The 27,618-nt window shown below is 43.8% G+C and overlaps 1 protein-coding gene across 7 annotated transcripts in view; it reads right to left on the bottom strand.

The window, feature by feature from the left end:
- NFIB (nuclear factor I B) overlaps positions 1-16,310 on the bottom strand; it is a 241,917-nt gene extending 225,607 nt beyond the window's left edge. For all 7 annotated transcript variants that reach the window (XM_047830459.1, XM_047830462.1, XM_047830461.1 and 4 more), the window contains exons 1-2: positions 16,173-16,310; positions 9,508-10,039 (exon numbers count right to left, since the gene is read on the bottom strand). In XM_047830459.1, coding sequence (XP_047686415.1) covers positions 9,508-10,039; positions 16,173-16,202 — 562 coding nt within the window. In that variant the 5' untranslated portion in view covers positions 16,203-16,310. The remainder of the gene's footprint in view (positions 1-9,507; positions 10,040-16,172) is intronic.
- Between the last annotated feature and the right edge of the window lie 11,308 nt (positions 16,311-27,618).

Below are 27,618 nucleotides of genomic sequence, written 5' to 3'. Positions count from 1 at the left end.
CGAACCCCTGGGATGCTGGATTATCAACACAATTAATGCTGAGAAGCATTTAAATTCCTTGATCTTGTGAACATTCCTGGGGGAAAAATAGTTGCAAACAACAGTCACCTAACAAAAAAGAAAAAAGAAAAGAGAAAGTAAAATCCTCTCACCTGCCATTTCAGTTATTTTTTTTAAATGGGGATAGAAAAATCTAGTGCTTTTTCCCAAGGTTCTAGTGTCTGTACCACATTGTCTCTCATCTGTCAGCGTATCCACACACATGTATAAACAGCATGCGGCGTGCAAGTAAGGAAATGCACATTCTAACTTAAACTTCCTTTTTTCCTCTAATAATTTAAAAATAAAATGTAACAGCTTGGATTTTAAATATTTAATCTGGCAAATATAGGAAAAATCATGAACTACAGTGTCATATTTGGCAAAGAAAAATTTGGTAGGATAAAAATATCTGTGTTTTAGCATTTTAGAAGGCATTTCCAATATTTTAAAAATAAAATTATTTCACTGCTTCAGAAGAGAACAAGAGGTAAAACTCCATTTTTGCATACGGATCTTCGTGAAGAATACAAAGACAATTTTTATGTTCATTAAAATAAATATTCAATTTCACATGCTGGCAAAAGTCCCCACAGAAATAAAAACTTCCAATCTACTAATGGTTCGCTACCATGTATTGGAATTTAGCTATTTAAGTCACAAAGAATAGGCTTCCCCTAAAACTATACACTCTGAGTTATAAGATGGAAGACGTAAAGTTACAACATCACTCTGATTTCCGGAAAATCGTGGCTTGTCCTGCATGGTTAGTAGGAGGCTTTTTCCAATGCTGGACAAAGATTTACATGGCGAAGTTTAGAAGTCAGTTGTTTTAGGACTTATATATTGGTACCCAAAAGCATAAATAAATCTATCACTTTCACCCTATGCAATGACAATAAAATATTTTTATTGTAACAGCTGAAAATGTTGAAAAGCGATTATTAAGGAAATCATAAATATAAAAAGCTGAAAAGTCGACCCCAGAAGAGTGGGGGAAAGGAAACTGTGATGTGCATCATCATAAAACACGGAAACTGAAAATCTAAGCAGAAGGAATTCAAATCCCTCCAAATGCCAGAATACTATCCCCCAACTCTTGCAGCAAGGAGGGCTGCAAATTTGTCCCCATCACTGTCAGCAAACAAAAGAAAGTCACTTCTACAGCCAGACCATGTCAAACAGAAGACATGGCTACTGCAGAGGGACGCCTCGAATCCACTGGGGTGTAAAGTCAGGGCTGGGGCTTTTTGTCAGCTATTACCATAAAAGAATAAGAGGAAACAGTGACATTACTGCACAATAGAAAGGTCAAACAGCTTGCAGCCATTTCGTGACCCAGACAAGTCAAGGTCAAAGGATTCAGGTAGCAACTTAGCCAGGGCATAAGTTACAGCACAAATGAATTGTTTTAACACATCAGCTTTGGTCAATTAAACCTAACAAGGCAAGTTGCATCACGTAGCAGGGTTCCTGACACCAAGGCCAGAAGCTGAGACCGACCTCATAAAACAAGGCTTTTAACATAGCATAGCAAATTTAAGGTAATCCATCCAGAAACTGCAGATGTCAGAATAATAAAATACAAGTTGTCCTAAGCAGGAACATTTTTCACACTTTAGATTTCACTAATAGAGGGGTATAGACTGGGTATTGACATACTCGTGTTATTAACATAGGCATAAATGTAATCCCCTCCTCACGTGAATTACAGAATGCACCCTATTTCAAATAACTTTCTTAACATCTGTGCTCATGATTAGATTTTTGTCCTGAGCTCTGCCATTCCCTGTTAACAGCGACACATTTTTTCCACGCATTTTTTTTTCAAAGTGTGCTTTGGAAAACCCAAGTTTTTAAAGAAATCTTCAGCCTCATTCAGCATCAGAATATAAATTAGTGTCACTTCGTATTAACTGATTCCTATTAAAGGCTTTTGTGTAGTTTCGTGGGAGATACGTGTATCTTAAAATTCAACGGAATCCTATGTATTAGATTTTCTATTTTGAGAAACGGAGTTAAATCCAACCCCAAATTTTAAACTGCACAGACTTAGAATAAAGACTTTTTTTTTTCCAAAGGCAATTCTTACTTTCTTTTTTGCACTTGTTTAAACAAATCCCATTTTCAAATGATTTGTGCCTCATCCAGAACTTACTACATGCTCTGAACTGCTTTAAAATGGGATTCTGAAAATATACAACCTCCAGGCAACTCTCAGCTAGTAAAATTACTTCATCCATCACCCCATATTTTCAATTATATAGTCCTTATTCAGAGTTCTTTAATTTGTCTGTGATTCATCAACGCTGTCCTGTTTAAACTATCATCATAAAAGAGAGAATATGTGTTCCTAAGTGTTTTATTATAAACAATATATTTATGCACAGGAATAGTTTGCATTCCTATCTTAGAACACTGCTTGATGTAAATTTTGAGGACTTTTTTTTTTTTTTTCGATGTGTGGCCTTCAATTCAGCCTCAAGGTCTTTCCACCTCATTGGTTAATTGCTAGCCATTTCTTCCAATTTTCTGAATAATATAACAACCAAAAGCCCAACCATTCAAGTCCCATTAGCCTCACATCCTGTACCGTTCAGTCTAACACAAGCTAATCCCACAGACTCACTCCTCACTACACGGACTTCACAAGGTCCTCGGCGTCTGATGATTTATGCTCGATGCCAAATCCTCACAACTGAATTCAGTTAAATTAACCACATCACATAATTAGAGTTCAAGGGCCCAAGAACGCTCTCTACAACGGGACGACGTACCGTGTGGCCACAGGAAAGCATGCATGATTCAGAGGAAGTTCCCCTCTTGCTGTGCTTGGCGCTGAGGCACGCTGCTGTTAAGAACCCCAGTTTCCCATCACATAACTACCAGTCCTTGAGACTTCTAAAATTATTCCTCCCCCACAAGGATGGAGGGGGAAAAAGCTGGAAACTTTGCTTAGAACATTACGTGTGGCTGGTCACTTGCTCCGCCACGGCACATAGAAAATGCTATCCTTCCCCAAGCAGAAACCCCTACCGAGAAGTTGGGCATCACCCTTGCCTCTGCCCACGATTTCTGATATTGAACAAGCTCCCATTTCAATAAGGTTTTCCTCCGCTATCTCCACTCTCTGCAGCCCTAAGCTTCCAACAAAGCGGTAATTATTCCCTTCACTGTAAAGTCAGTTATCATACAAGCCCCTGGGATGACAGAAAGGAAAACTTACTTATCTCCACTTTTACGAATTCCAGAGAATTCTGACTCAGCCGTGCGCTGGGCCCCTCCCTCTTCAGGTGCTGAAATCCTAACAGGTCGGCAGAGATGGCAAGGGTAAAAGAGAGTCGTGACAGAGGTTTTTTAACCCCACTGATCCAGTGTTTCAGTCCAGTCAGGCACAGTGAACGTTTATGAGGAGAAAGGCTTTACTAAGTCAGATATCTTGGAGCGTTTCAGACTGAAATGCCACATGTGAAAGGAAAAAGTTAATGGAAGGATTAAAACTTTAATTTCCTTTTGGCAATTCCCTCCCAAGTTCCAACTTTAAGGAAAAACAACTTAGTAAATAAGAAATCCTACCCAATCTATGTTACCTTGACGTGTGGAAACACTCTCCCACACCACGCTAGAAAACAGCAACTTTAAAGAACTTAAAGCAGTGGCCATAGGTGTCCTCCCTAAATGGCTCCTGCCCAAGCTCCAAGGCACACACTGAATCTGTCGAGGAGTCACCCTTGGGAAGGAGTCACATCTCCCCCCAAATTACCGTTATTCCTGAATAATGAACAGCATTTTGGTTCTTTTACATACAGAGTCATTTTACCACTCAAGAGGCATAGTGCACTGAATTTGCAGATCCAAACCCATAATCTAGATGAATATTTTTTATTATAAAATGTGTACTGCTATGCATATGGGGGGGGGCGGGGAGGGCAGAAGGTGTGTGGGATGTCTAATGCTGTCGGTAGGATATTTTCCCTACCTTCGCTGCCTCCAGAAAGTGGGTCACTGTTATTTTTTTTTAATATTTGAAAATCATAATGGATGTAACAAACGAGCCTCTCCTCTCTCTCTCTCTCTCTCTCTCTCTCTCACTGTCTCTCTCTCCCCCTCCCCTTTCCCTTTGAAAAGTGAAATCATATTAACAGCAATGCAAGAGCTCAGTTTGCCATATCAGAACACAGATGCCAAGCTTTCCCAGCTGGCAACTGGGGCCTCCGAGTTTAACTCTTGAATTGTCTAGCAGAGCTCTCTTACGGCGGGGACATCATGGCATGGAGGGTGAACTTCTGGCCCCTTAGACTGTGTTTTCTTCTTATCAGTGAGAAAATTGCTAAGTATCTTATCTTACAATATATGTTCCCACAAAGGTCTCATTAAGCCTAGGAGCTAGGCATGCCAGTAAGAGCCATTCTTTATCTGGTGAATTGTGTGTGAGCCAGAATGCAAACAAATGTGCACTGCAGTTCATGAGTTCAGTCAAGGACAGGATGCTAGATGGGAAAACTTAGCAGTGTTCCCCTAAGTCAAACATGCACACCAACTTTACGCTCTCTGAGCACTTCGCAATGCAAGCACGCCAAATCATCCTAGAGAGCAGCCTACTTGTAACACAGTATAAAAGCTTAGTTTTCCCCATAATGGGAAATACCTGCAAATGAAGTGAAATTTATTAAAATGTTAAAACACGCTGTCAACTTGCAAACCATTATCTACTTAAGCTTTTCATAAAGAAATAATTGTTACCCAAAAGGATTCTAAAAGTCAGTAACTGAGGGAGGAAAATAATTCTTCGCATTTGCTTCCTCGCTAATGATATGTGACAACCGGGAAGGATTCTATTTCAAAAACAATAATAATGATGTAAACAAGTCACATTTTTCACAACTTCCAAATGTACTTTAATGATCATAACACTTAACAATAACACCACAAAAGTTGCCATCCAGCAACGGACCATGATTTTAAGGGCTCCACAAGGCTAAAGGAAACCCCGCTTTAATGAGAGCCATGAAGTTCCTGGCCTCTCTTCAGTATCCGAAACAGGTTTAATAGGAGTGCAAAAGAGAGTCCAAAAATCAGTTAAGCTGACTTAGTTTAAACTCTAACCTGTTAAATTCAGGACAACAGTTACTATCTCTTGAGATCTCTAAACTTCTTAGTATGTTCTGACCTCTTCCTGCCTCAGAGAAAGCCCAGTTCCCCCACCCAACCCAGCCTGTTCCCCCTTCATCCGGGACACAGCCTGGACCCAAGGCCTCCCATAGGCCAGACTTCCTTCCCTGCAGCCCTTTGGGTAGAACTGCTAATCCTTCTTATTAATTAACGAGATAACGGTGGTTAACGGGAAAGCGACAGTAATGCTAACTATCTAGGAAACTTCAACCAAAATTATTTCAGCCTTTTGGTTGCTTTCCCTGGTGTGCAGAATTGTGCACTGAGAATCTGCCAACCTTCTGAGGCAGAATTGGGAAATTCAGCAATGAACGATTTGTATCAGACCTTAGCACATAGGTTTCCTCATTAAGATTTGCTTATTTTTTTTTTTTAACATTTACACTGTTACACACTGCTAACTAGAAAGAAAAGTTAGATCCTCTCAACATGTTACTACAAAATTTGGAAGGGCAGAAACTGAAGGAACTAAAACTTGCATAAGAAATAAGCAGTGATGTGACTGAAAGCAATAGTCAGTCATAATGAATGCATTATATATCACTCCATTCAGCTGGCCCTCCACACCCTCACTGCACACCCCGCATCGTAGAGCCCACTTCTGTCCCAGTAAGGTGTCCTGTGCAAGGCTTGCCTGGTTTTTGTTTTGTTTTGTTTTGCTTTCACGGATGCAATCACAAAGACAAGATGGGGAATAGTTACCACCTGCCCCAGAATCACTGGACATCTTTAACATCTCTGGGAAAATGGAGGCCACTTTAGAGCTATTTTTCCCTTTAATCTCTCCCAGCCTTTAAAAAAAAAAAAAAAAAAAAAAACACCTAAAAAATAAAAAGGAAGGGTTTTATATTAGCTAAGGTTTGCTGCAGCAAACAAGCAAGCAGCTTTCATTCAGGGATTGTCAAAAACTTTCCAGTGTGCCCACTGCAATGCGGATGCCAACCAACGAATCAAAGGCATTCAGCAACTAGACAAAGAGGGTCTGATGCCAACCTCGGTGCCACTGGCAACCATTATTGGCATCAAGCACAGTGTCTGCCTTTTTTTTCCCCCTCGCCTGGCACTTCACAAACAAAATGGCGGTTCTTGTAGCAACGAAACAGCCGAAGCGCAGCTCTCTGAATCAATAGCGTCAAATGATTTTATGGATTTAAACGCAGTTACTCCCCCATGATGTGTACATTTTAGGTAAAGTGAGGGGCTTATACAATTTTACAAACGACTGGATCGAACATGACCCTTTACTAATGTAGAGAAATAGAACAAATGGACTAAATTGCGGTCAACCGGGCTATATGCGTAGAAGAGGCTGAATAACAAAGAGATTTAGCCTTAAAGAAAATACTGCCTTGTGGCCATGTGATGCAAAGGTCTAATGCACTACACATCAAAAATGATTTCAAAATGCATCAAGTTTTCCCAAAACCATATCAGATGCAGATGTAGTACTATGGCTTGTGTCAAAGCTCTAGGAACTTCCCACATTTCAAAAAACATGAGGCTGCTGGGCATGAGGGGGGGAAAAACAAGAAGTGTGGGTTGAACCAAAAGAGAAAGAGGGAAAAAGAAAAGCATAGGAAGTTGGCCAACAATGGAACTTTATTATATGTTGGTCTTTATTTCATCCTCCAAAAGAGATGCAGCTTGTGATCTTGTATAAATAACCAAGAGGACTATTGACATTTCTAGATCTGGAAATTGTCAATATATTGTAACATCACTCCACACTGCAATGCGGATGCCAACTAACAAATCACAGGCATCCTGAGCTAAACAAAGAGGGTCTGATGCCAATCCTGGTGCCAGTGGCGACCATCTTTGGCATTCTCTCTGTTCTTTCTCATGTTTTCCTCCCAGTCGCTTAGAAGTGGGGAGACAGAGAAAAAAGGGGGGGGGGGAAGGTAATTTCATTGCTCATTCTACTGTAAACATTACAGTTTTCTTTTCCTATTTTTCTTTCATGTTTTTCTTCATACTTCTTTGCCTGATTTATAAAACAGACTTAAGTGGGTTTTCATGTACTTAAAGGAGGAATAAAGAGTCATGATGGGAGATAACGCAGCACTTTGATTGACTACAGACTTATCTTTGTAAACGCCTTCTTCAATCAATTGTACTGCAAACCAACACAATTAACCTACATTTGACCAAAAAAGAAAACAAGAAAATAAAAAGGTACAAATTTGGGAAAAAAAGGAAAACGCAAAAGCATCCTGAGGTGACTTTTTCAAAGAAAGAGCCAACAGATGTTAAGAAGACATGATGCGCTGGCAGATAGGAGAGGATACAGAATAGATGTACGGGGTAAAATAACAAAAGCCTTCTATGACAGATACTTAGAACAACAACAAAATCAGTGTCTTATCTGAAAACATGGTCTCCGAGAGTTGTTTTTAAAACTTCGTGATTATCAGGACCAATGGTGCAAAGCAGAAGGCATTTATGCGGTTTTCTTTCTTCAATCTATCTTCACAAATCCAAAGGATGTGTTCTTTATTGTCAGTTCATCAACCAAGAGAGTTGGCTGCCTGCCCCGGGAGGGAATGTACATACGTGCACACCTCCAGGACTAGCCTTCCAGCAAGTCAGAGTATGAGCAGCAGTGAATCTTCCCTCCCTGCACTACAAAGTTGCATGACCCACTTTTTAAAACTTTACTTCCAGCCTTGACTTTCACAATTCACGTACAATACACTCTACAGTCCAACGCACATACGTAGCCCACCTTCCCAGGTCACCTCCTAGACAGCTGTCAGTCAAATTAAGTGTCGTGTGTTAATGGCCTTGGATTTTACGACACACAGGGTGAAAACAGAGTTTTCCCTAAACCATCAGTGCTTGGACTTTAATCCTTAAATGCACGGAAATGGTAAATGCGGTGTTTCCAAGAGAAAAATAGTAAACGTTCCAAATATGTGTTGTCCAGCATATTATTTAAAATCAAACTAGACATTCTTCAATGACATTTAAGCATTATCTCTAAAACTGTATCAAGGAATTATAAAGACAAAAAGCACATGATAAGTATCTAGATTTCTGAGCCAAACGACTATAACCCTGATATTTTATTTTCTTGGACAGTAATAAAGTTCAGACCGATTTCTTGAATCCCACATTTGTATGACGAACGTCAGATACCCGTCAGCCACCCCTATCTGCTTCCCTCCCACCAGGCCGAGGTAGAAAATGACCCAACCTGTGACAGATCCGACCTCAGTCCACTTTTGGTATGCTGCTTTTTAAAATGATGTTTTACTACGGACTGTTGCTAATACGTGGAAATCTGTATCTTGACCCATGTATTTGAAGAAGAGCAACTCTCACTATTTAAGGAAAGGCATACTAAGAAAAATAAAAAATAATAAAGAAACATTTCATGAACTCAAAAACACGTTCAGCAAAAATCTCACCTATTTTTGACTCATCCGGGCAACATTTACACCACCCTCTTTACCAAGTATTTTTTTAATAGGTATGGTATGTGGTTTCCACATTCTTTTTGAGATTTATTTTAAACCAGTGTAACCAGTCCACTTTCTGTTTTTGTTCTGTCAGGAGGGCCTCACCTTCTCTCCTCGGTAAGTTTGATAAATTCCCATTCAAGTAAACTAATGATACTAAGTCTTCCCAAGTCACGCTGGGGAAATATTATAGCGTAAATTATTTAAACAAGAACTACAATCCATTCCATCGACAGCGACTATTATTACACAATCAGAAGTAGGTGTTGATAGAAATATTTAAAATAAATAAATCTAGCTCTACGTGAGATACACTTTCTGATAGATAAATGCTACCTTGGGCATTTTGTAATAGGAAATGTTACTTCTATTTTTGGTGCAATAGGACTAGATTCGTAAGTAAAGTTCGTCTACCACGCTAGTTAGGAGGCTATACTGAGATTTTTAAAAAGCGGGTTTGACTCTTCATAAATAAATTTACATTTTCCGACTGAGAAAAGATGACTGCATGCAAGGAATGTTGCCGAGGACAAAAAGTGAATCGTAATTAACTATCTTTTGCAGACTAGTCTGCGTCTTTGAAAAGGTATATGCTTTCAAAGACATTTGAAAATGCATCTCTTTGTGGTCTTTTGTAAGACATCCACGCCTATCCAGGTACGAAAGCTCCATGTCTATTTCCACGGCTTGCACGTGGCCGTGGGCATGGGAGTAGCCAGAGTGGGTGAAGGAGGTCTAGGGGCCTCGAGGACCATCTAACCCAAGCCAGATACTCCGCATACGGGGTTTGTGAGCAGTGTTTGCCGAGCTAGAAGAAAGAACGATCTGCTCCTACCTTGCTCCTGCACGTAGTATGCCAAAAACAAATCAAGCTCCTTAACTGATACTGTGATATGATGTGGCTGGACACAAAGTGCTGGGTTTGTGCAATGTGGGGATTTCATGAGCCGCTCTCCATCGGTACTTTCCAAGGGGATGCCTTTGAACAGGATCACCATGACTAGATCCAGACGCCAGACTTTGTCTGCCTGTCGCAGGCAGTCGATTCTCCTGATCTTACCCTTCTGGTCGGGATTGGATAAGACACAGCACGGGTGCTTCTTGCCAGTCACGGTGAGCACAAAGTCCTCTCGGTACTCCTGGCGGATGTCTTTGCGCAGTTTGGCCAGGAGCCTGGATGCCCACTTCTGTTTGATTTCAGGCTTTTCGCTGAGAAGCTCATCTTTGACTGCTCTTTCTTCATCCTTTGACATTCGCTTCTCATGCTTTTTAAAGTACTTGCGTTTCCGAGCCTGCAGGTTGAACCAAGTGTAGGCGATTGCACGGACGTGTGGGAGTAGTGCCTCGATGAATGGGTGAAATTCATCCTGTGGAAGATGGGGGTAGGGGGGGTCAGGGGAGAATACACACACAGTCAGTTTCATTGCAAAGGCTCAAAAAAAAAAAAAAAAAACTACAATCCATTCCCAAGCACTACAAAAAGTTAGGCATAAAAATAACATTCTTTTCTTATTTAAAATTATCAAAATAGCAAGACAAGAAGAAAATAAAGTATGACAAGCAACCCCTTTTCCACCAAAACTTACAGGTTGATTCTGCCTCCTAAAAAGAAAATAAGATTTATATTTGTATTTCCACTCTGGCCCATCCCCCTCATTCCCACCATGCATCCTACATTCTTTAAAACGTAAGTAAACCAAGGTGCTTGGCACCTAATTTAATATCTAAATATTTGATTGACCAACTAACGCTAAGCAGTACCATTTTACAAAGAACACAGTGAGATTTTTTTTTTTTTTTTAATCGGAGCAGAGCTGTTCAGAAGGCAGGAGCGATGCCACAGTTCATTTCTCTTCTCTGTGGCACAGAAACACAAAGCATATAGATGCTCAGTGTAATGCCACACAGTTCCCGCTTTTGGAGCATGCTCTCAGCAAGAGGCTGCTGGTGGCTCAAAGAGCATGCGCCATTAAACTTGATCCATTTTCTTATCAAACGTCCAACATTCCAACACTGAAACAGCACCATTCCAAGAGTGGTAACTAGAGAAACCGGTATACAGTGAGGGAAAGTGGGCAAAGGACACAGCTTGTCGTATCAGTGTCCTGAACAGAAGGTTTCCATACTTTGAGCAGTGCGTTCTCTCCCCTCCACCACCACCACTAACCTCCAACACACACACACACACACACACACACACACACACACACATTCTCACTCTATTCTCTCATAGACACAGAGACACGCTCTTTCGCTTTTCAGCAAAAGTTTCTAAAGTTGAAAACAAAAATTATACGAAGCTTCTTCCGGCAGCTTTCCTACAGAATCCGAAGCCCCACAGAGTCGGTTAATTTGTTAACCGATCACAGGAGTATGGCAATTATTCTAAACCCCTTAAAAATCCATCTGAGGTGAACAATGAAAAATGGCAACTTGGCACCAACTTTACATGCTTTGTGTCTCTGCATGCGGTGGCAGGGTGACACCGGGAGTGCACCGCTGGTCACTTACTGCTTTTGTGGAATCAATACAATGCATTTGCTACGCATGTGAATTCTCCGGCAGGACTGTGGGTGCGTGTATGCGTGGCTTGGGAAGCTGCACGTGTATCGACCGTACAGTATCCTGCCTTTTGAATTAAGTGGTCTACCTTAGGGTTCTGCATTTTTCCTGCCTGTTCCATCTAAGTCTTTTTTAAGGGAGGGAGGCAGTGAGGAATGGCAGATAATCTTCACCTACAGATATTTCAAGTGACTTCCCAAAGCAGTTAGCGTTTCATTACTTCCTGCCATAGGTAAAACCTGTCTCATAAGCTTAGGCCTATTTACTGCTCAGAGAAAGAGCTAACCCCCTGTGCACGCATTCTGCATGAATGCAATAAACCAAGATCTGAAGCAAATAAGAACTTCCGCTGCGGCCACTTTTCTGGTCACACTGACTGTATTGTCACCCCAACCAGAAAATAACTTTCTCTAGCCTATCATATCCCAACGTAGAATGTACATACTGGTGCTAGTCACCCTGAACTATGTGAAATAAATTCTCTATCTAACCAGCAGACGGATGAACTGCAGGAGGGTTAAAGATGAAGAAAGTGCCACTGATACCACTCTAACAAAGAAGGTGTCCCCCCAAAAATCCCATATAGTTTTGAATCCATTTTTAAGATGAAATTCAGGTTTCCAATGCTAAAGACCGAGGTATGTTCACAGCCTGCACGTCCCATACGGAAAAGGTGTATGTATGTCCCATCCGATCAATAATGCAGTTATCAAGGGCTGTAACATATTGCTGTAAAGCGTTCCTACGGCAGAATGAGTATAAATCAAAATTCTATAACAATACAGAATGCACATGATTACATCACAGCGTGAGGCATAACCAAATGCCATGGAGGAAATCATTAAACTGATCAGTAGTTTCCAGCAGAGATTTGAACAATTCGGTTACTATGCGAGCACATTAAACTAGGCCATGGAAAGAGTTAAACCACAATCTGTTCTTTGTGTGGGAACAGTCCTGCTAACAGCAACCACAGCCCATGATAAGACCTCCCTATCTCCATATACTTTCTGAGGCCATGCTTTCAGTCTTCACTGTAACTACAAAAACTTTGCTTATCCCCCTTAGACATAATGCAAAGGAAGCCCTGTTCAAGGAAATGTGGACTTAAACATGCTTTGGGAACTCACTTCCTATAATCTGACTTCTACTATGATTTATGGATATGACTAAAAAACATACATACGTACTCATCAGCCAAAGAGTTGAGAATGCAAAGGGTACATGGGGCTGGGAGGGAGCTCTGTCCCGGTGTTTTCCCCTTGCCCCACTTTTTAAAAAGCTGTATTATTTTAACAGATATTATTAAGCGGTGGGGTAACTCTTAAGTGCTTACATCCTTAAGTACTATGTTCAGTGACATTTCATTTTCTTATAGAGACATCAAACATAGTTTTTACTAAATCTGTTTGAGTTTCAAATCATCTGTCATGTCACAAACCTCAAAATGTTAATAAATTATTTTACACAATCCAAATGCACATCTGAGGACTGAATTTGGACTTTCTTAGCAAATGCACGCAAAACAATGCTGGTTTTTTTTAAGTTTGTCTTGAGTTTGTTGCCAATGTTGCCAAGTAATGTTTTTAAAACACACTTTTTTTCTTATTGATAACTAGAAATAGTAAACTTCCTCCCTCCACAAACTTGCCTCATAAACATCTTTCAGGGCTTTAGCATTCTGTGGACTCCTTTCAAGTGAAAACACTTAACATGGAGACATAACCTCCAAAAAAAACCAAAAAAAAAAAATGGTAAGTAGAGGTTTGTTACAAGTCACATATATTTCTGTATTAACATACCTAAAATGTCATCTCTCAAGTGTGACTGTTTTCTAACAATGAGTTGCAATATATTTTTAGTCATTCTGAGTGACATGAATATGGAACATAGTAACTGTCTTCATCCAAAAAAGAAAAAAAAAAAAAAAAAGAAGTGATTAAGGTATTCAAATGTCCCAATGAATAGTTTATCACAATAACACTTTACTGAACAATTATGAAAGTTTTTTCTTAAGCTGAGCATCTGAGTGGTTTAAGATCGGATGGCTCTATACTAAGGTAATATGCCACCCTGCCCTTTCAGAATTTTTATCAAAATTCACTGACATTTCTCTTTTCAAACTTCTTTTAATTGATCTAAATTGATAAAATAACCAAGTTACAAATTTCAAATATAAAAGTAAACAATCTTAATTCCACCAGAAATATTTATTTTTCTTCACAGAAACAATGGTTTCCATGAAACGGATGGAAAATTAGATCAATATAGAGGTGGAAGAATAAATACTAGATCTTCTTGGAGCATTGCTATATAATAATAAACCATTAAAGCTATGGACCTGAAGAACTTGACTGACGATGAAATTTTAAAAGTCAATGCAATCATGGCAGGTGAAAGTTTTATTAAGGGTTTACATTATTTTTAGAAAAAGCAAAATATTAAATCATATATGATGGTTCTTAATTTTCCTTTTATGTCTGATTTATACTGAGGTAGAAATACTGATTTATATCAATATACTGACACTTTTACATCACACTTTGCTAAATAGCAACTTTAACTGTAGCTCCTTTTGAATTAAAATTCTTTCTAAAACCTAGACACTTTATTGCAACAACTGAGACACTTTGTAAAGTTTTCAACCAGTTAAGAATGTTTCTCTATTCTGTATTTACACATCCTAAGAAACATTTTGCTCTAGCCATTAGACTCCTATCATACAAAACTAACCTACTGGTCTGATATAAAAGTTGCACTGTTAATGCGCTCTTACTTTTGTAACACCCCACATTACCTATAAAGCCACAGAGATATTAATTAAGTGAGAATGTGAAAGCTACAATCCCTTCTGTAGTATAGGCCTTCAATCCCAAAAACAGTTTTAATACGTCAACCTAGATTTACATTACTAAAACAGTAGAGAATATTAGTCATCATGAATTAGCGTTGGTAAGTATGTGTTCTTGAATACTAATGTGAGAGCTGAATGATTATGCTATATATGCTCCTAATATTCCATATGTCACGAAGCTGCAATGTTATTTCCAATTTACAGAAATTAAGTTAAAGCTAGTGACTTTACAATGATATTTAGAGGAAATCAAAAATGCAATGTAATCGCTAGCAATGTTTCTGAGCAACTGATGCTAGAAATCTAAATTTATATAGAAAAGCAATCTTTTACAGGTGAGAATAAGGGATGTGGTACTTTGTAAGCGAAAAAGCTTACCTCGATTTGTTTTAATGGAGCTATGCTTCAATAATGTAAAAATAATATCAAATGAACATGGTTTACTAGGAGAAAAAAAAATCCTGCTGATGGCTAATATGAAAGGTAACTTTTACAACTCAAGGCAATTCGCTATACCTGAAACAGTTTCATCATCATATGTATTAGCCTTTATTCATAGCTTTAAAATACAAACAGCTCAGCAACTCATTTTTCCAGTTTTGTGAAATTAAAGTGCACGTTACTTGCTGAAAATAGCCATATCTAAGTTAATCATACTCAGATGCCAAACAAAATATAAACAATAAAAAATGTGTCAGCCAAAAAGCTACAGGACTGTATCCAATCACTGAATAAGCCTTATCATTGTTTTCATCTTCATTCACAATTTATGAATGCCTTAGTCCTTTCCAATCACAATGGCTTCTAATTGTCATACAATTGAAATCTTAATCATTTGTCCATTATAAAAATGCATCACCGTGATATTGAATTTTTTTAAATTATTGTAACACACCTAAGACCTGGCGACACTTCTTTAACTGTTTAGTTTTTTGTTTGTTTGTTTGTTTGTTTTTTTGCCAATGTCAAAGAAAATGGTTATCAATTACCAATGGTGACACTGCCTCCAAAAAGCTGAAGTCAACTGTCCGACACCTTCGGAGGTTTAAAATACTGCTTCAAATAACAACTCTGGGCTAAGGTATTTAGTGAGTTCGCCAGTGGTTAGTTGGCTGGGCAGCGATGAAAACTGCCCCCAGGTAAGTCTGTTCGGTCTCTCTGCTTTTCCATTTGACCGTCTGGTTTAAAACTATATAAATCGTGTTCTCAAAAATGTGTAAAGCCAGTATTTTATGTCATAACGTTGTTCCTAAGGTCTTAGGAGGGCAATTTTCAAAGTGAAAAAAATGTAAATGACCTTACTTTTCCAGCATTACTTTCTGCCTTCTGAGCTACGCCCAAATATCGTCAAAGGAACAGGTCTCCACAAAATGAACATGTTCTAAAGTCCTTAACTTTCACCACGACCAACTAACTCGTGTCAACGTAAAGACTGCCTTTGTGGTGTGGTCATGGGAAACCTCAAAGTGAGGATCACGATGGACCAGAGTTTCAGATCCCCAAATTAAGCAAAGGAATGGGTCCCCGGACCACAACCTCCGACTCGCTCGGTCGCCCGCCCACTGCCTGCAGCGGAGTCCAGAGGCGCCCACAAGGACTCGTGCTGGAGTCCCCTCGCCCAAGTTCACTGCTTGTTTATAAGGGCTCAGTCCCCCCTAAAGCTCCTCTAAAGCCCGAATCAGTCTCAGCGCTCCAGCGACCGACCGGGGCGACGGGCACCCTGGGCAGGGGCGCCGCGTAGCAGCAGGCACTCGGGGGGCCGCGCAGGGGCTAGCGCTCCCGGGCCCGGGCCCTGCCCACCCCCGGCGGCCTCGCCCGGCCCAGCTGCCCTGGCAGCGCGCGGGCTCCGGCTCCCGAGCCCGGGGCACGGGGCTGGGCGCGCGGGATGGCCTCGGGCGAGCGGCCGCGCGCCGGCTCCCACGCCGCCCCGCAAATCCCGCCGCAACTCCGGGCCACTTCTGCGAGGGGCAGGGGCGTACGGAGGTTAACTAAAGCCGTTAATTGTCGGCAGACGAGAGCAACAAAACAAAACAAAGGCATTTCGGACTAGAGAGAAAGCTCGAGAGAGCGACCGAGACATGTACCTGAGTGAGACAGATGGGAGAATACATCATGACTTCGCCTTAAAACGCACTTTCCCGGAGATGCCCAAGAAAATCTTCGAGAAGCAAGAATTTCATCTATTCATTTTACAGTCATCTGAGCCCCGCGATGCGATCAATCAGGACGGGGCTCTGCGCTGGATCACCGCAACTTCACAACAAACCCAGTCCTCCTTAAATAGCCAAAGATTCAAGTTCACTCGGCGTGCTAGATTTCCCGGGGTGAAATCCAATCTACACTTTTAACCCTCTTGCAGTCCGAGCGCGCTGGCCCTGCTCGCCGAGGCCGCCGCCGCCGCCGCCGGTGTTGGCTGCTTTTCGCCTGGGTTTGGGGATTTATTTTCTGTTTTGCAGTTGTTGTTGTTGTTGGGGGCTAGGGGGTGCGCGAAGGTTCGGTGTGGGTTGGATTGGGGTGGTGGTTGGTGGTGAAATGCTTTTTTAAAAAAGGCGGGGAGGGGGGCGCAGGAGAGAGCGCGGGAGGGAGAGCGAGGAGAATCTGTCACCGCGCTGGGAAAGTTCAAGGTTACAGCCCCGAGCACTGCGGCAGGATTCCGGAGTGGCGATCGCAGGCGAAACTTTGCCGCGAGCCGACCATGTGTGTGCGCGAGGGGGAGCGTGAGCGAGTGCGCGCGGGTGGCGGGGCGCGCGCGGGAGAGGGCTGGGTGGGGGCGGGGTGGGTGGGGGAGAAGGGAGAGGCTGGGGTGAGGGAGGGGGCTCGGGCGCAGGTCTCCCGGGCGGAAGAGGCTCGCAGCGCGGTCCCCGGCTGCAGCTGCCGCCGCCCGCGCCGGCTCCTCCACGCCCGGCCGCCCGACCGCCCGCCTCGCCCCGCGTCTGACCCGGCCGAGCGAGGAGGCTGCTGCTGCTGCCGCCGCTGCCCAGAGCCCAGGGGGATCGGAACGAGCTCCTGAAAAATCCCAAACGATAAATCCCGCTCTCCCGCTCGGCTCCAAACTCCTCTCTTTTCTGCTCTGGGCTCTTTTTTTTTTCCCCTCCCTCTCTCGCTTTCTTTCGTTGCAAAACTTGGAAGTTGAAAATTTCACCGGTTCCACCCTCTGGACCCCGCTCGAGCTCTCTCCAAATCAGACTTAAGGATTGTTTTATTATTTAATTACACAATCATCGCTTTACTCCTCCTCCTGCAAACGCGCATTCCTTTTGCACCAGCCTCTCCACACCCCCCGCCCCCCACCTTCCTCCTCCTCCTCTTGCTTCTCTCTTTCTCTTCTCCTCTCTCTCTCTCTCCCTCTCTCTCTCCCTCATTTGTTAAAGGTCTCATATCCGTGCAACTGAACCATGACTTTTTTTTTTTTCCTCCAAACTAGATCTTCTTTCCGCCCTTTGGGCAAGTCCCGCACTCTCCCCACACCACCACATACACATACACACCCCCGAAAACCCGCCCTGGGAGAGGTAATTCTGTGCCCGCTGCGGACTCTTTAAGCCGCGGGAACATCCGAGTGGGAGAAGCACTGAGCCGGTCTGGGCCCGAGAAAGGAACGAATGGAAAATTCCCTCACACCCAGGCCGCCCCGGGGCCCAGGCTGGGGCGCCGACTCTCGCACCCGGGGCGGGCGCGGTCCGCCAAAGCCTCCGGCTGAAGGGAGGAGGGGCAGGCCGAGGAGGCGGGGGCCCGAGCGAACTTCGGCTCAAGTAGTTGGGGAGCGCCGGCGCGGACGGGGGGCGGGGGGCGGGGTCCTGCGGGGTCTCCCCAGCGCGGGCCCGCGCCCCGGGGCCGCTCCGCAGGAACAGCGCGCTGCGCTTCGCCGCGGTTTGCCGCCCTCCCGGGGGTGCCCCGTGCACGTGGCCTCGCTCGGAGCGGGAGGATCGGGCCGAGCTGCCGCCGCCGCCTCCTGCTCCCTCCTCCTTCTCCTCCGTCTCCTCCTCCTCCTCCTCCCGCGGCCCGCTCCGCTCTCCTCCTCCTGCTGCCCCGCTGGCTCTCTCCCAATCCCCACCCCCCGGGGCCCGGGGCGCCGGCGGAAAGCGTCTCCCTCCCCGCCGGGGTGCAGGCTGGGCGGGGCGGTGGCGCGCCCGAAGCTGCGGGGCGGGCGGGCGCGCGCGCGAGCTGGGTGCGTGTGCCGCTACGGCCCTGCAGAGGCGGTCGCGCCGGCCTCGCTCCCGCGGGGAGGGCCCCGCCCCCACCCCGGCCGCGAGCCGTGGGTCGCGAGTGAATGAACTTGATTTCGGGTATTTGGAGGAAGGCGATTTGCCTTGCTCCCTCTCTGCACACGCGCGCGCGCGCGCGCACACACACACACACACACACACACACACACACACACTCCCCGCCCCCCAAATTCCGGCTTTCGGCAAGGGTTGGGTGGAGAAGAGGTGGAAGCAAAGGCTATCCAGACAATGGAGAGAGGAAAAGTGAGTGCCAGGGACTCCGCGTCTGCCTAGCCGGGGGCTGCCAGGGGCGGTTGGGGCCAAGAAGGGGACTCGACCGCCCCAGGGCGGGGCCGCCCCTACTCCCAACTGTGCTGTGGGGGTCTTGGGGGGCTCTCCTCTGATTCTCCTTTCCTCTCCCCCTCTTCGTCGCCTCTCGGTTTTCTTCCTCAACTTTCTCCTTTCTCTCGATCTCTCTCGCTTCTGCCCACCGCCCCCCCCCCTTCTGTCCCCCCAGCGGACCTGAAGGAACCAGTGACTTTTTCCTTCACCAAGTGGGAGTTATCCACATCAAGCATTTCACAACGACACATCAAGAAAAGTAGGCAGGTTCAAGTCAACCATGAAATGGTCACTTTTTAACCCCGTCCTGTCCTCATTAGGGAAATGCTCAAACACAGTCCGTTTTCAAAGAGCTCTCTTAATGAGGCGAGCTTGCCAAGCCTACCTCTACCAGCTGCAGCCCCCGCAAACCGAGAGCCCAAAGAAGAAAAGCGCTGGGGGGGGGGGGGGGATTTGAGGAGGCCGGGGAGAGGGGGAGCAGTGGATCTGGGAAGACAGGTAAAGTCGGGGAAATTTCGAGAACTCCCCCGAGTTAACCCTTGAGGGCACACACCACGGGGAGCAGCCTCCCAGCTCCCCCACCCCCACCCCCCACCCCGAGGCAAATCCTCTACTCAGCGTTCTGACAACGTTAATTTCCTTTGTGTGGGTCATTTCTTCCTTTTGAAAAGCCAAGATAAAGTTGACAGTCTTTAAAGATGAAAGGAATGAGGTGACAGTCGGGGTTAATCCACATAAATACTCATTTCTCTCTCAGAAATTTTTAGGCAATCTCATCTTAGATTAAAATAAAACCCCCCAAAGCATCACTTTGTATTGCACATTACGCTGCATCCCTTTTCTCGCCCTCATAGCACCAGTCTGCGGGGAGGGGGCGGGGAGGCGCTACTGATAATACCAGCTTTAACTACTGGAGTTTCCCTTTGAACAAATATTCAATTTAACCGGAGTTAATTTACCATAAAAGACATTCCCCCTGGCACGAATGCACTCATGTCCTTGAACACACCTCTTTGAAAGCCTGGACTCTTACAGAAGCCATTATTTCGGGGTCTCTTTAAAAATCCAGAGCCCATCTCTCTCTCTTTCTCTCCCTCCCTCCCTTCTTCCCTCCCTCCACCCCACACCACCCCCAGTGAAATCCTGGCACCCAGAGAGCACTCCTTTCAGCCAGAGAGCCCAGAACCAGCCGCTGTCCCCTGGCAAAAGAGGCCCAGTGCTGAGCCCTGGGCAAGTGTCTGCAGACATCTCCTCCTCCCCTATTAGTTTCCCTTACCAACAGAAATCATTTCCCCTTGCCACCAAAACTAGGTTGCATCCAAAAGTTTCTCACAAGCTTTAAAGAGAAAAACGAAAAATTGACAACTGTTACACAGAAGAGCTCACAAACCCGCAGCAGCACCAGGGGGTGAAGAAGCAGCGACAGAGCCAGGTAAGACCCCAGAGAAGTGAAGATGTCTGGGGCCTCCCAGGCCTATCACTTAGGGGTTCAAATCTCTTTCAGGTGCTCCATGTTTGCAGGGCGCTTGTGGCTGGGTACAGTCTGATGAGTGTGGAGGATGCTTGGTAGTTTTGGGTTCTGATTTGTTTCCAAGAAAAAGGAAATTGAGAAAGGAGTAATGGTGGGGTGGGGTAAACCAAAAGAAAAGAAAGAATGAGCAACAGAGACATCCTGGAAGGGCTTACTGGGTGCTCAGTGTATGTGGCTTTGACTGTGCTCCCAGGCCTTTGAGCCCTGGGCAGGATGGCTGACACTCCCTGAAACACTGCTTCTTGTCCAGCCTGTGTCGAAGTCACCGCACACCTTCCCTGGGTGAACTTTAAGGGAGCCTTTTAGAAAAAGAGACTGGTAGATCTGGGTGTATGGGACATCTGTCTTCTCTCGGCACACTCATCCACTATCTTTGGTTTTAGAAGTACCAATCTTTTAACTCTCAGGTAGAAGAGTAGAGGGAGGAAGTGAGAAAGATACATGCATTTTATTCACTTTCCCTTTTCCCAGCCAGTCTGTGCCATGGTATTGAGAAGGGCTTTAATGTATCCTGAGAAGTTTCTGATACTATCAAAATGGGCCAAACACTTCTTAGACTTTGGTACTTACCTCTCCCTAAACTCTCTTTCTTCTCTCTCTCCCACACTGAAAGGTAAATGACAGGCCAATTGCATTCACCTCAAAATCTGGTTTGAGGAACTAGAAAGAAGTGAAAGCCTCCTGCATCAACAGGACTATTTGATATTTCAGAATTACTAAAGATCTCCTCCCCAGATCATTTATTCCCTGCCATCTTCGGAGGGGGGGGGGAGTTTCTTTTCTGACAGATAGTTTGTTGATTTCAAGAAGGTATGTCGGTACTTCAGGAGACTGAAATTTTCAAAACCTAGTTGTATATTTGAAAAATGAAACAAATTACCCAGTTGGAGCCTTTCACTGACCTCCACAGAGGACTTGACATCTCAAGTATCTATCAATATTGATTTTCTTTTAACCTTCTCCCTTCTAAAGAAACTCAGTGACAGGTTGCAAATCCTGGGCAGTTTAGGGAAAGGTTTCTTGGAGCTTAACAAAGCTGTCATTTTCAATACACCCGATGACTTTTTTTTTTTTTTTTAGCTCTTGCATGTGATTTGAGGGGAGGCTCAGCAACCACACACCCTGGCTGCATCGCCAATATCAATATTTTAAAACTAAATACAAAAGAGACAGATGACCTCCTGACCCCAGGAAACAGGCCTGCAAGACTGCAAGTATCCACCACACCATGCCCAGGGACCCTTCCTTCTTCCAAATGAACCACAAAAATCATACATGTGTAGCCCGGAAAACACAATTTTATGTCCACAAGCAGGAACACCAAAAATCCACTCAAAAACACATATATAAACAACCAACAAGTACTGAGATTGCCTGCACTTGATGGGGATTGCAAAATCATGCCCAGCTCTCTCAGCCCTGAAACTGCTACTGTCAAATTAGGGTAGCAATTTTTCCCTCCTAGAAAATTCACAACTGGTTAGCTCCCCCACCCCCTTTGCCGCTTTGCCTTTCACTGAAACGAATAAATAACCATGGACTTTTCTTCCCTCCTCTGGGAGCTGTTTGGTGTCCCCTGAGGACAAAACTAAATGAGAAAAATGACGCTGTTAATAATGTCGCTGCTGAAATGCCTGTACTCGACTGTTAAAAAAAAAAAAAATACCATCCCACTAAGTGTGCTTACATTTCGGGCACATTTACAAGCTACGACTGAATCTGAACAGCGACTGGGCCAGATTCCTCTATTAAGGTTAGCCGGTTTCCAGTTCTCTACAGAGATGGGGCCAGTTCATCAACAGAGGTTCCCAACTTCTGAAGACATTTGCTCCCGGATTACAAAGTCAGCAGGTGCCTGTAACTTTTGCGTGGTTTATTTTAAACCTTGAAAATCACGTCAACGATTGCTTTGCTTCACTCACAACACTTCAAAAGTTACGTACGCTCTCAACACAGAGCGTCTCCTCTGTGATACTGAGAGGGTTATAGTTATTGTCCTTTTTCAAAATAGCTGACTTTTAAAGTAAAACTATACTATCATTTTAATTCTATGTATAGACTTTTTTTTGTTACCCATCTACATACACTTTTTTGACATAGAAACAGATCAGTTTTAAGGAGAGGTTTAAAAAGCTTTATCCAAAATAGCCAAGTAGTCTTTATAGTCTGTATTAAGAAGTATAGAAGGTGTATTCAAACCAACTCAAACTTTCTGCACCCCTTTCTCTAATTCGTCCTTTGAAACCTCCATCCTGTTTCAAAATCAAAATAATGCATAACAACAGAACTGTGTGCATTTTAACTTTCAAATTAAAATTTGACAAACAGTTGTGCAATTACAAAGAGAAAAGACAAAACAATTTGGCCTACACAAAATATATGTCCAGTAAACCTTATCTCTGAAATATTTTAACAACACAGCATGTTAACAAATTTCAAAGCAATAATATTGTCGAATTGTGTGATGTCACAAACTCTAAAAACAAAGTTACAGATGCTCATGACATCATATTCACTCATAATTATGCTGCTGCTCAGTCTGATCATATTAAAATTAAATAGATGTCTATGTCTGCTCAAGAATAAAAGGAATTTATTTTGGACATCAAACAATGAAACTGTCACCATTTATTGTATGAAACACTCAGCTAATCAATTTCCTATTAAAACAGCTTTCAACAATACTCAGCTTTAAAATTCATCGGGGCCAGTAAAAACCTTTTCCCAGTGCACAAGAATGCAGTCCCAACCACGACGATAATTACCCTTCTAATACTTTTATTGCCCAAGCACTTTTTCCTGTGCTCCCCATCAGTTAGGCAAGAATCTGCAGTATATTGTATCAGTGAGTTGGAGTGCTTGACCTTTGCGCACATATGATTTAATAGGGACTTTTCAGCGCTGGAGCTTTCTCCATCTCTCATACCATTAAATGAAAACATCAAACCTCAAATGTAAAACTGGAAACCACAACGTTTTGTGTTTCACAACTCTTTGCAGTTTTTACTTAGGCTGCTTAAAGGTCAGCTTCTTAGCCTCCCAGTTCTCTCCCCCATAGAGTAAAGGTACTCAAAAGTCACACTAATTCTGATTTTGATTAAATCTTGGACTCCCCAGTCAGATACACACATGCACTCTGCTTATTTACACGTGCATTCTTTTTCTAACCACACAAGCGTGCGTGTATGGTTTGCTGGATTTATTCCATTTTAGAGCTGATTTAAATGTCTGTTCAAGTCTGGGTTCAAATGTTAACTTTTTCCCGCCTGTTGGAAAATTAAAATTACAAAAGATGGTGCTATAAGATTCATTCAAAGAAAGTTAGAGTTAATCTTGTGTATTTTGGCGCCTTTTCCCTGCCAGCTACTGTACTGGGGGGGGGGGTGGGGGGGAGGGAGGGGCGGGACTTGGAGATCTTGTCTGTCCCGTCTCAAGTTCAATGGCAGTTCTTCTAACCGGAGGAGAAGATGGCCATGTTCACAGCCCTAATAATAATTCCAATCACACCACTTCGGCATCTTGTGTCAAAGTCGAAACTGGCTTCCCCGCCCCCTTCAACCTGAAAGCTGCCAAGTCCTCACACACTCCGCATTCAACCACAACTTAATGGATGGGATATTGTGCATTAAAATGTGTCCCAGACGTACTGGCGAAGAGAGCACAAGGGAAAAGGGAGGCGCACGCGCGCGCACACACTCCCACACACACACAAACACACACACACACACACACACACACACTTAGGCAGAGGGGCAAAAAATCCTAGAGCAAAAACAGCGGGGCTTAAAAAAAAAGTACTAGGAGCGGGAAGAAATCCATCATAATCTTTTTTAAACGGGGAGGGAGGTGAAGAAGGAGGGCTAACAATTCGATCCTGCCACTTCAGGGACCAGGTGGGGGATACTAAGCTTGGGAACAAATATTGATTTTAAAAACAACACACCAATCAGAGCTAAATAAATACTACTACCCTCACTTATTTTTTAAAAGTGCACTTTTAAATGAGAATATGTTACAAAGCTCTGCATATTCACCTTAAAGCGAAGGAAAAGGACTACAAAAAGAATGGGCTATGGGGTACAACTAAAGTATCACTTACAGTAATTTTTCCAGCATTAGGAGGAGGAGGAGAAAGAGGAGGAAATAAGAAATGAAGCAGGGAAAAGGCTACATTTTACACTATTTGGGCTGACAATGTTATCCAGTGATTCCCACCATCAAAGTGTGACACATATACTAAAGTTACTAAAGCTATAATATTATATACATGTATGTGTAATGATACATATAGTATATATATGATATACAAATTATATATGTATACTACATATATATATATATACACACTATATGTATCATTACACACACACACACACACACACACACACACACACACACACACACAATTGCTTTGGTCTGGGCTCAACCTGTAAAGCAGAAATGACATTTAGATAAAACAGTCACTTCACAACGCACATACAGGAAAAACAAATTGTGTCTGGAGTGGAAGGGGGTGCAAGGGACGAACAAGACGAGCAAATAAAACCCATCATTCCAAAGCCACATACCATTGCACTGTTTTGCATTAAATAAAATGGATCTTGAGTCTGCAACAGAACCCTGGGCCGCTGACTTCACGTGTCTCAGGTACAGATTTGTGGATTTTCTCAAGGGTTGTTTGGGTGTCGCTTTTTGTATTTGGTTAAAAAAAAAAAAAGGCAATCCTGGAGTAGTCTTTTATTTTTTAAATTATTGTTTCTGCAATGCCCCAATTCTTGGCCTGAGAAGAAAAGGCGGTAAAAGTCAAGTCTAAAAGCAAGCAGCCCCCTCAGTCTGGATATCCAGTTTTCCTTCCTCTCACTTGCAGAAGACTGTTTCTCGTGGTTGACTTGAACGCCGTCCAGAGAGAGAGAGACAGAGAGAGAGAGAGAGAGTGGTGTGTGTGTGTGTGTGTGTGTGTGTGTGTGTGTGTGTGTGTGTGTGTGTGTGTGTGTTTGGTGGGTTTTATTGTTGTTTTAGCAGGGCTGCTCTAGAGGTGGGGGCAGCCTCCCCTCCCCGGCTTCGGGCGCGCTCCGCAGGGGCAGCGGGCGCGGCCGCGGGGTCGCGCGCTCGCCCCTTCCCCGCCCTTGGATTGGCCTGGCCAGCGGCGGAGCTGCCCCGGAACCGCCACCCACCCGCGCACCCTTTCCGCGCCCGGGCCGCGCTCGTCCCGCCGCCGCCGCCGCCGCCTCCCAGCCTTTTTCTTTCTCCGGCTCGCTGGCCGCGCGGCCCCGCCCCGCCCCGGCCGCCCCGGCGCGCGGGAAGCGCGGCTCTTCGCTTCCGCCTGGCGGCGGGAAGGAAGCCGAAAGGAGGAGCCGGGGGCGGGCGCGCGGCGATGCATATTCATCAGGGCGCCCGCGGCGGCGGAGGCGGGAGCGGGCCCGAGTGGGTGTGGCGGCCTGCGCGGCGCGGGCGCCCCTCGCGAGTGGCGGCTCTGCTCTTTGTGCGGCCCGGGAGGGGCAGGAGCGCGGGGAGGGCGGGCGAGGAGGGCGGCGCCGCCTGTCTGCGGGGCCGCGCCGCTCCGCGCGCCTTTGTGCTCCCGGGGTCACGGGGCCTCCCCGCCGGCTTGCGGGAGGGGAGAGCGGGGCCGAGCTGCCGCGCGAGAGTCTCCACCAAATAACAGTGATGATTACGGAATCGGTGTTACTCCCCTATTTCCCGCCACGTTGCTCGGTCAACTTCGCAAGGCCGCGTTTGTTTCCGTGTGAGAGGAGTTCTGAAATGTTCCTCCCGGTCAAGCGTTATCATTACAGCAAAACCACCAGAAGGAGAGCACTCTTGACTTCTATTTATATGCATCCATGTGAATGTCAATAATCTAGGGGTGGGTGGGAGAAATAATCAGCACCAAAGAAATACACAACCCTTGGGTCCCTGGGAGTAAACGCTCTTGGTGAGGTTCGGTAGACAGTTCATGTTCATAAACAACGTGGTTTTGATCAGTATTTTTCAGGTTAAAGGTACGTAGTGTTTCTGTGTAGTTTTTAAGTAGTCCGGTTATTTTCATTTTAGGCATCTGTGGTGTGGTAAAAGAATGCTTAACGGTGAGATTAAATTATTATGTAATCCTGATTTTAAATCGAAGTATTAGAAGTAAAAATATAGCATTAGCCCTAAATTTACATGGTACTAACCCACGTGTGTTTAGAAAAGATTTTATTACAGAGATTTTGACTAATTATGTAATTGCACAACAGACAATAGCATCAAATATCCTCTAAAATCCCTGTTCAATTATGTGATTACCAGTGGGACCGGAATAGCTCCCGATGAATTGTTCTTATCTTTCCACTAAATGTGAGCATGGCAGTATTTTAATCCCAGTTGTGTTTACCCTCAAAGTCCAAGAGAACTTAAACAACATTGTGCAGGTTCTTAGTTTCTACAATACACATTATGAAACAAGAAAGATATTTTGACCTCGTTAAAAAAAAACAGATTTTTTTTTTTAATATCTGCATGTATATATACAGACACACTATATAAATGTTTGGCTATTTTCAATGATAGTAAGTGGAAAACTAGAAATTATTTTGACCCATTTGGACTTCAGGAAATGCCAAATATAAAAATAGGTTATTGGTTTAATGGTTCCCAATTTCTCCTCTGAAAAAAACTAACACAGTATGTATCTAAACAGCTTTGGGAAGGGAGTTGAGGTTGGGGATACCCGTATGTACACATACACATGTGCATGTATATATCGCCACACTCAGCTATAACTTCCCAAGGAAAATTAATTTTTAACATCTTTTTCCAAGATAGGTAATTTTAACCCCTCGGCTAGTGTAGCTATAACTCAGTCTACTCAGGCAGTCAATTCGAGTGTGTAACAAACAGATCTGTTTCCATTCTAGCATTTCCTAAAAGTAGTTTCATGGTTAAGTAAGTCACGTTTAGCACTAAGTAGCCAAATATGAAATATGAAAATTCAATGCAGCTAAACTTTAAAAAATCATTGAGAGTGCAAAGGGAGTGTTTAAATGGGCAGTGTTACCAAATTCTAAAACTTCTGTAAGTGTGCCTTAGAAAGTCTTTTGCAATTATTTGAAGTCCATAGCGGAGTTAACCAATCCTTCCCATCATCTATTTCATGCAAGGAAGAAATGACATTGCAGGAAGAATCCAATTTTGTTTAGGAAATATCCGAAGATATGAAATGGAGAAAGGACTAGAAAAGGGGAAAGGGAAGGATTCCACATGCTTCTAGTGATGATTTGAATGAATCTGAAGTTAGTGTCACCTGTCAGAGGCTTTTTGCCTAAGCGTATTATTTATATTTAGTAATAGAATGTACCATTGTATGTCATGTTCAGTGTTTCATAGATTATCTTTTTTTATTTGCGTGTCATTTGTTTCTTCTGACCTGTGAAGTTTACAGTACTTACTCCTCTACTCGTTACCCCTGTTTGT

The sequence above is a fragment of the Prionailurus viverrinus genome, chromosome D4 (genome assembly GCF_022837055.1).
Source record: "Prionailurus viverrinus isolate Anna chromosome D4, UM_Priviv_1.0, whole genome shotgun sequence".
In the NCBI taxonomy this organism is placed as follows: Eukaryota; Metazoa; Chordata; class Mammalia; order Carnivora; family Felidae; genus Prionailurus; species Prionailurus viverrinus.
Note: the sequence above shows the minus strand (reverse complement) of the source record. Positions and strands in the feature narration are given on the sequence as shown.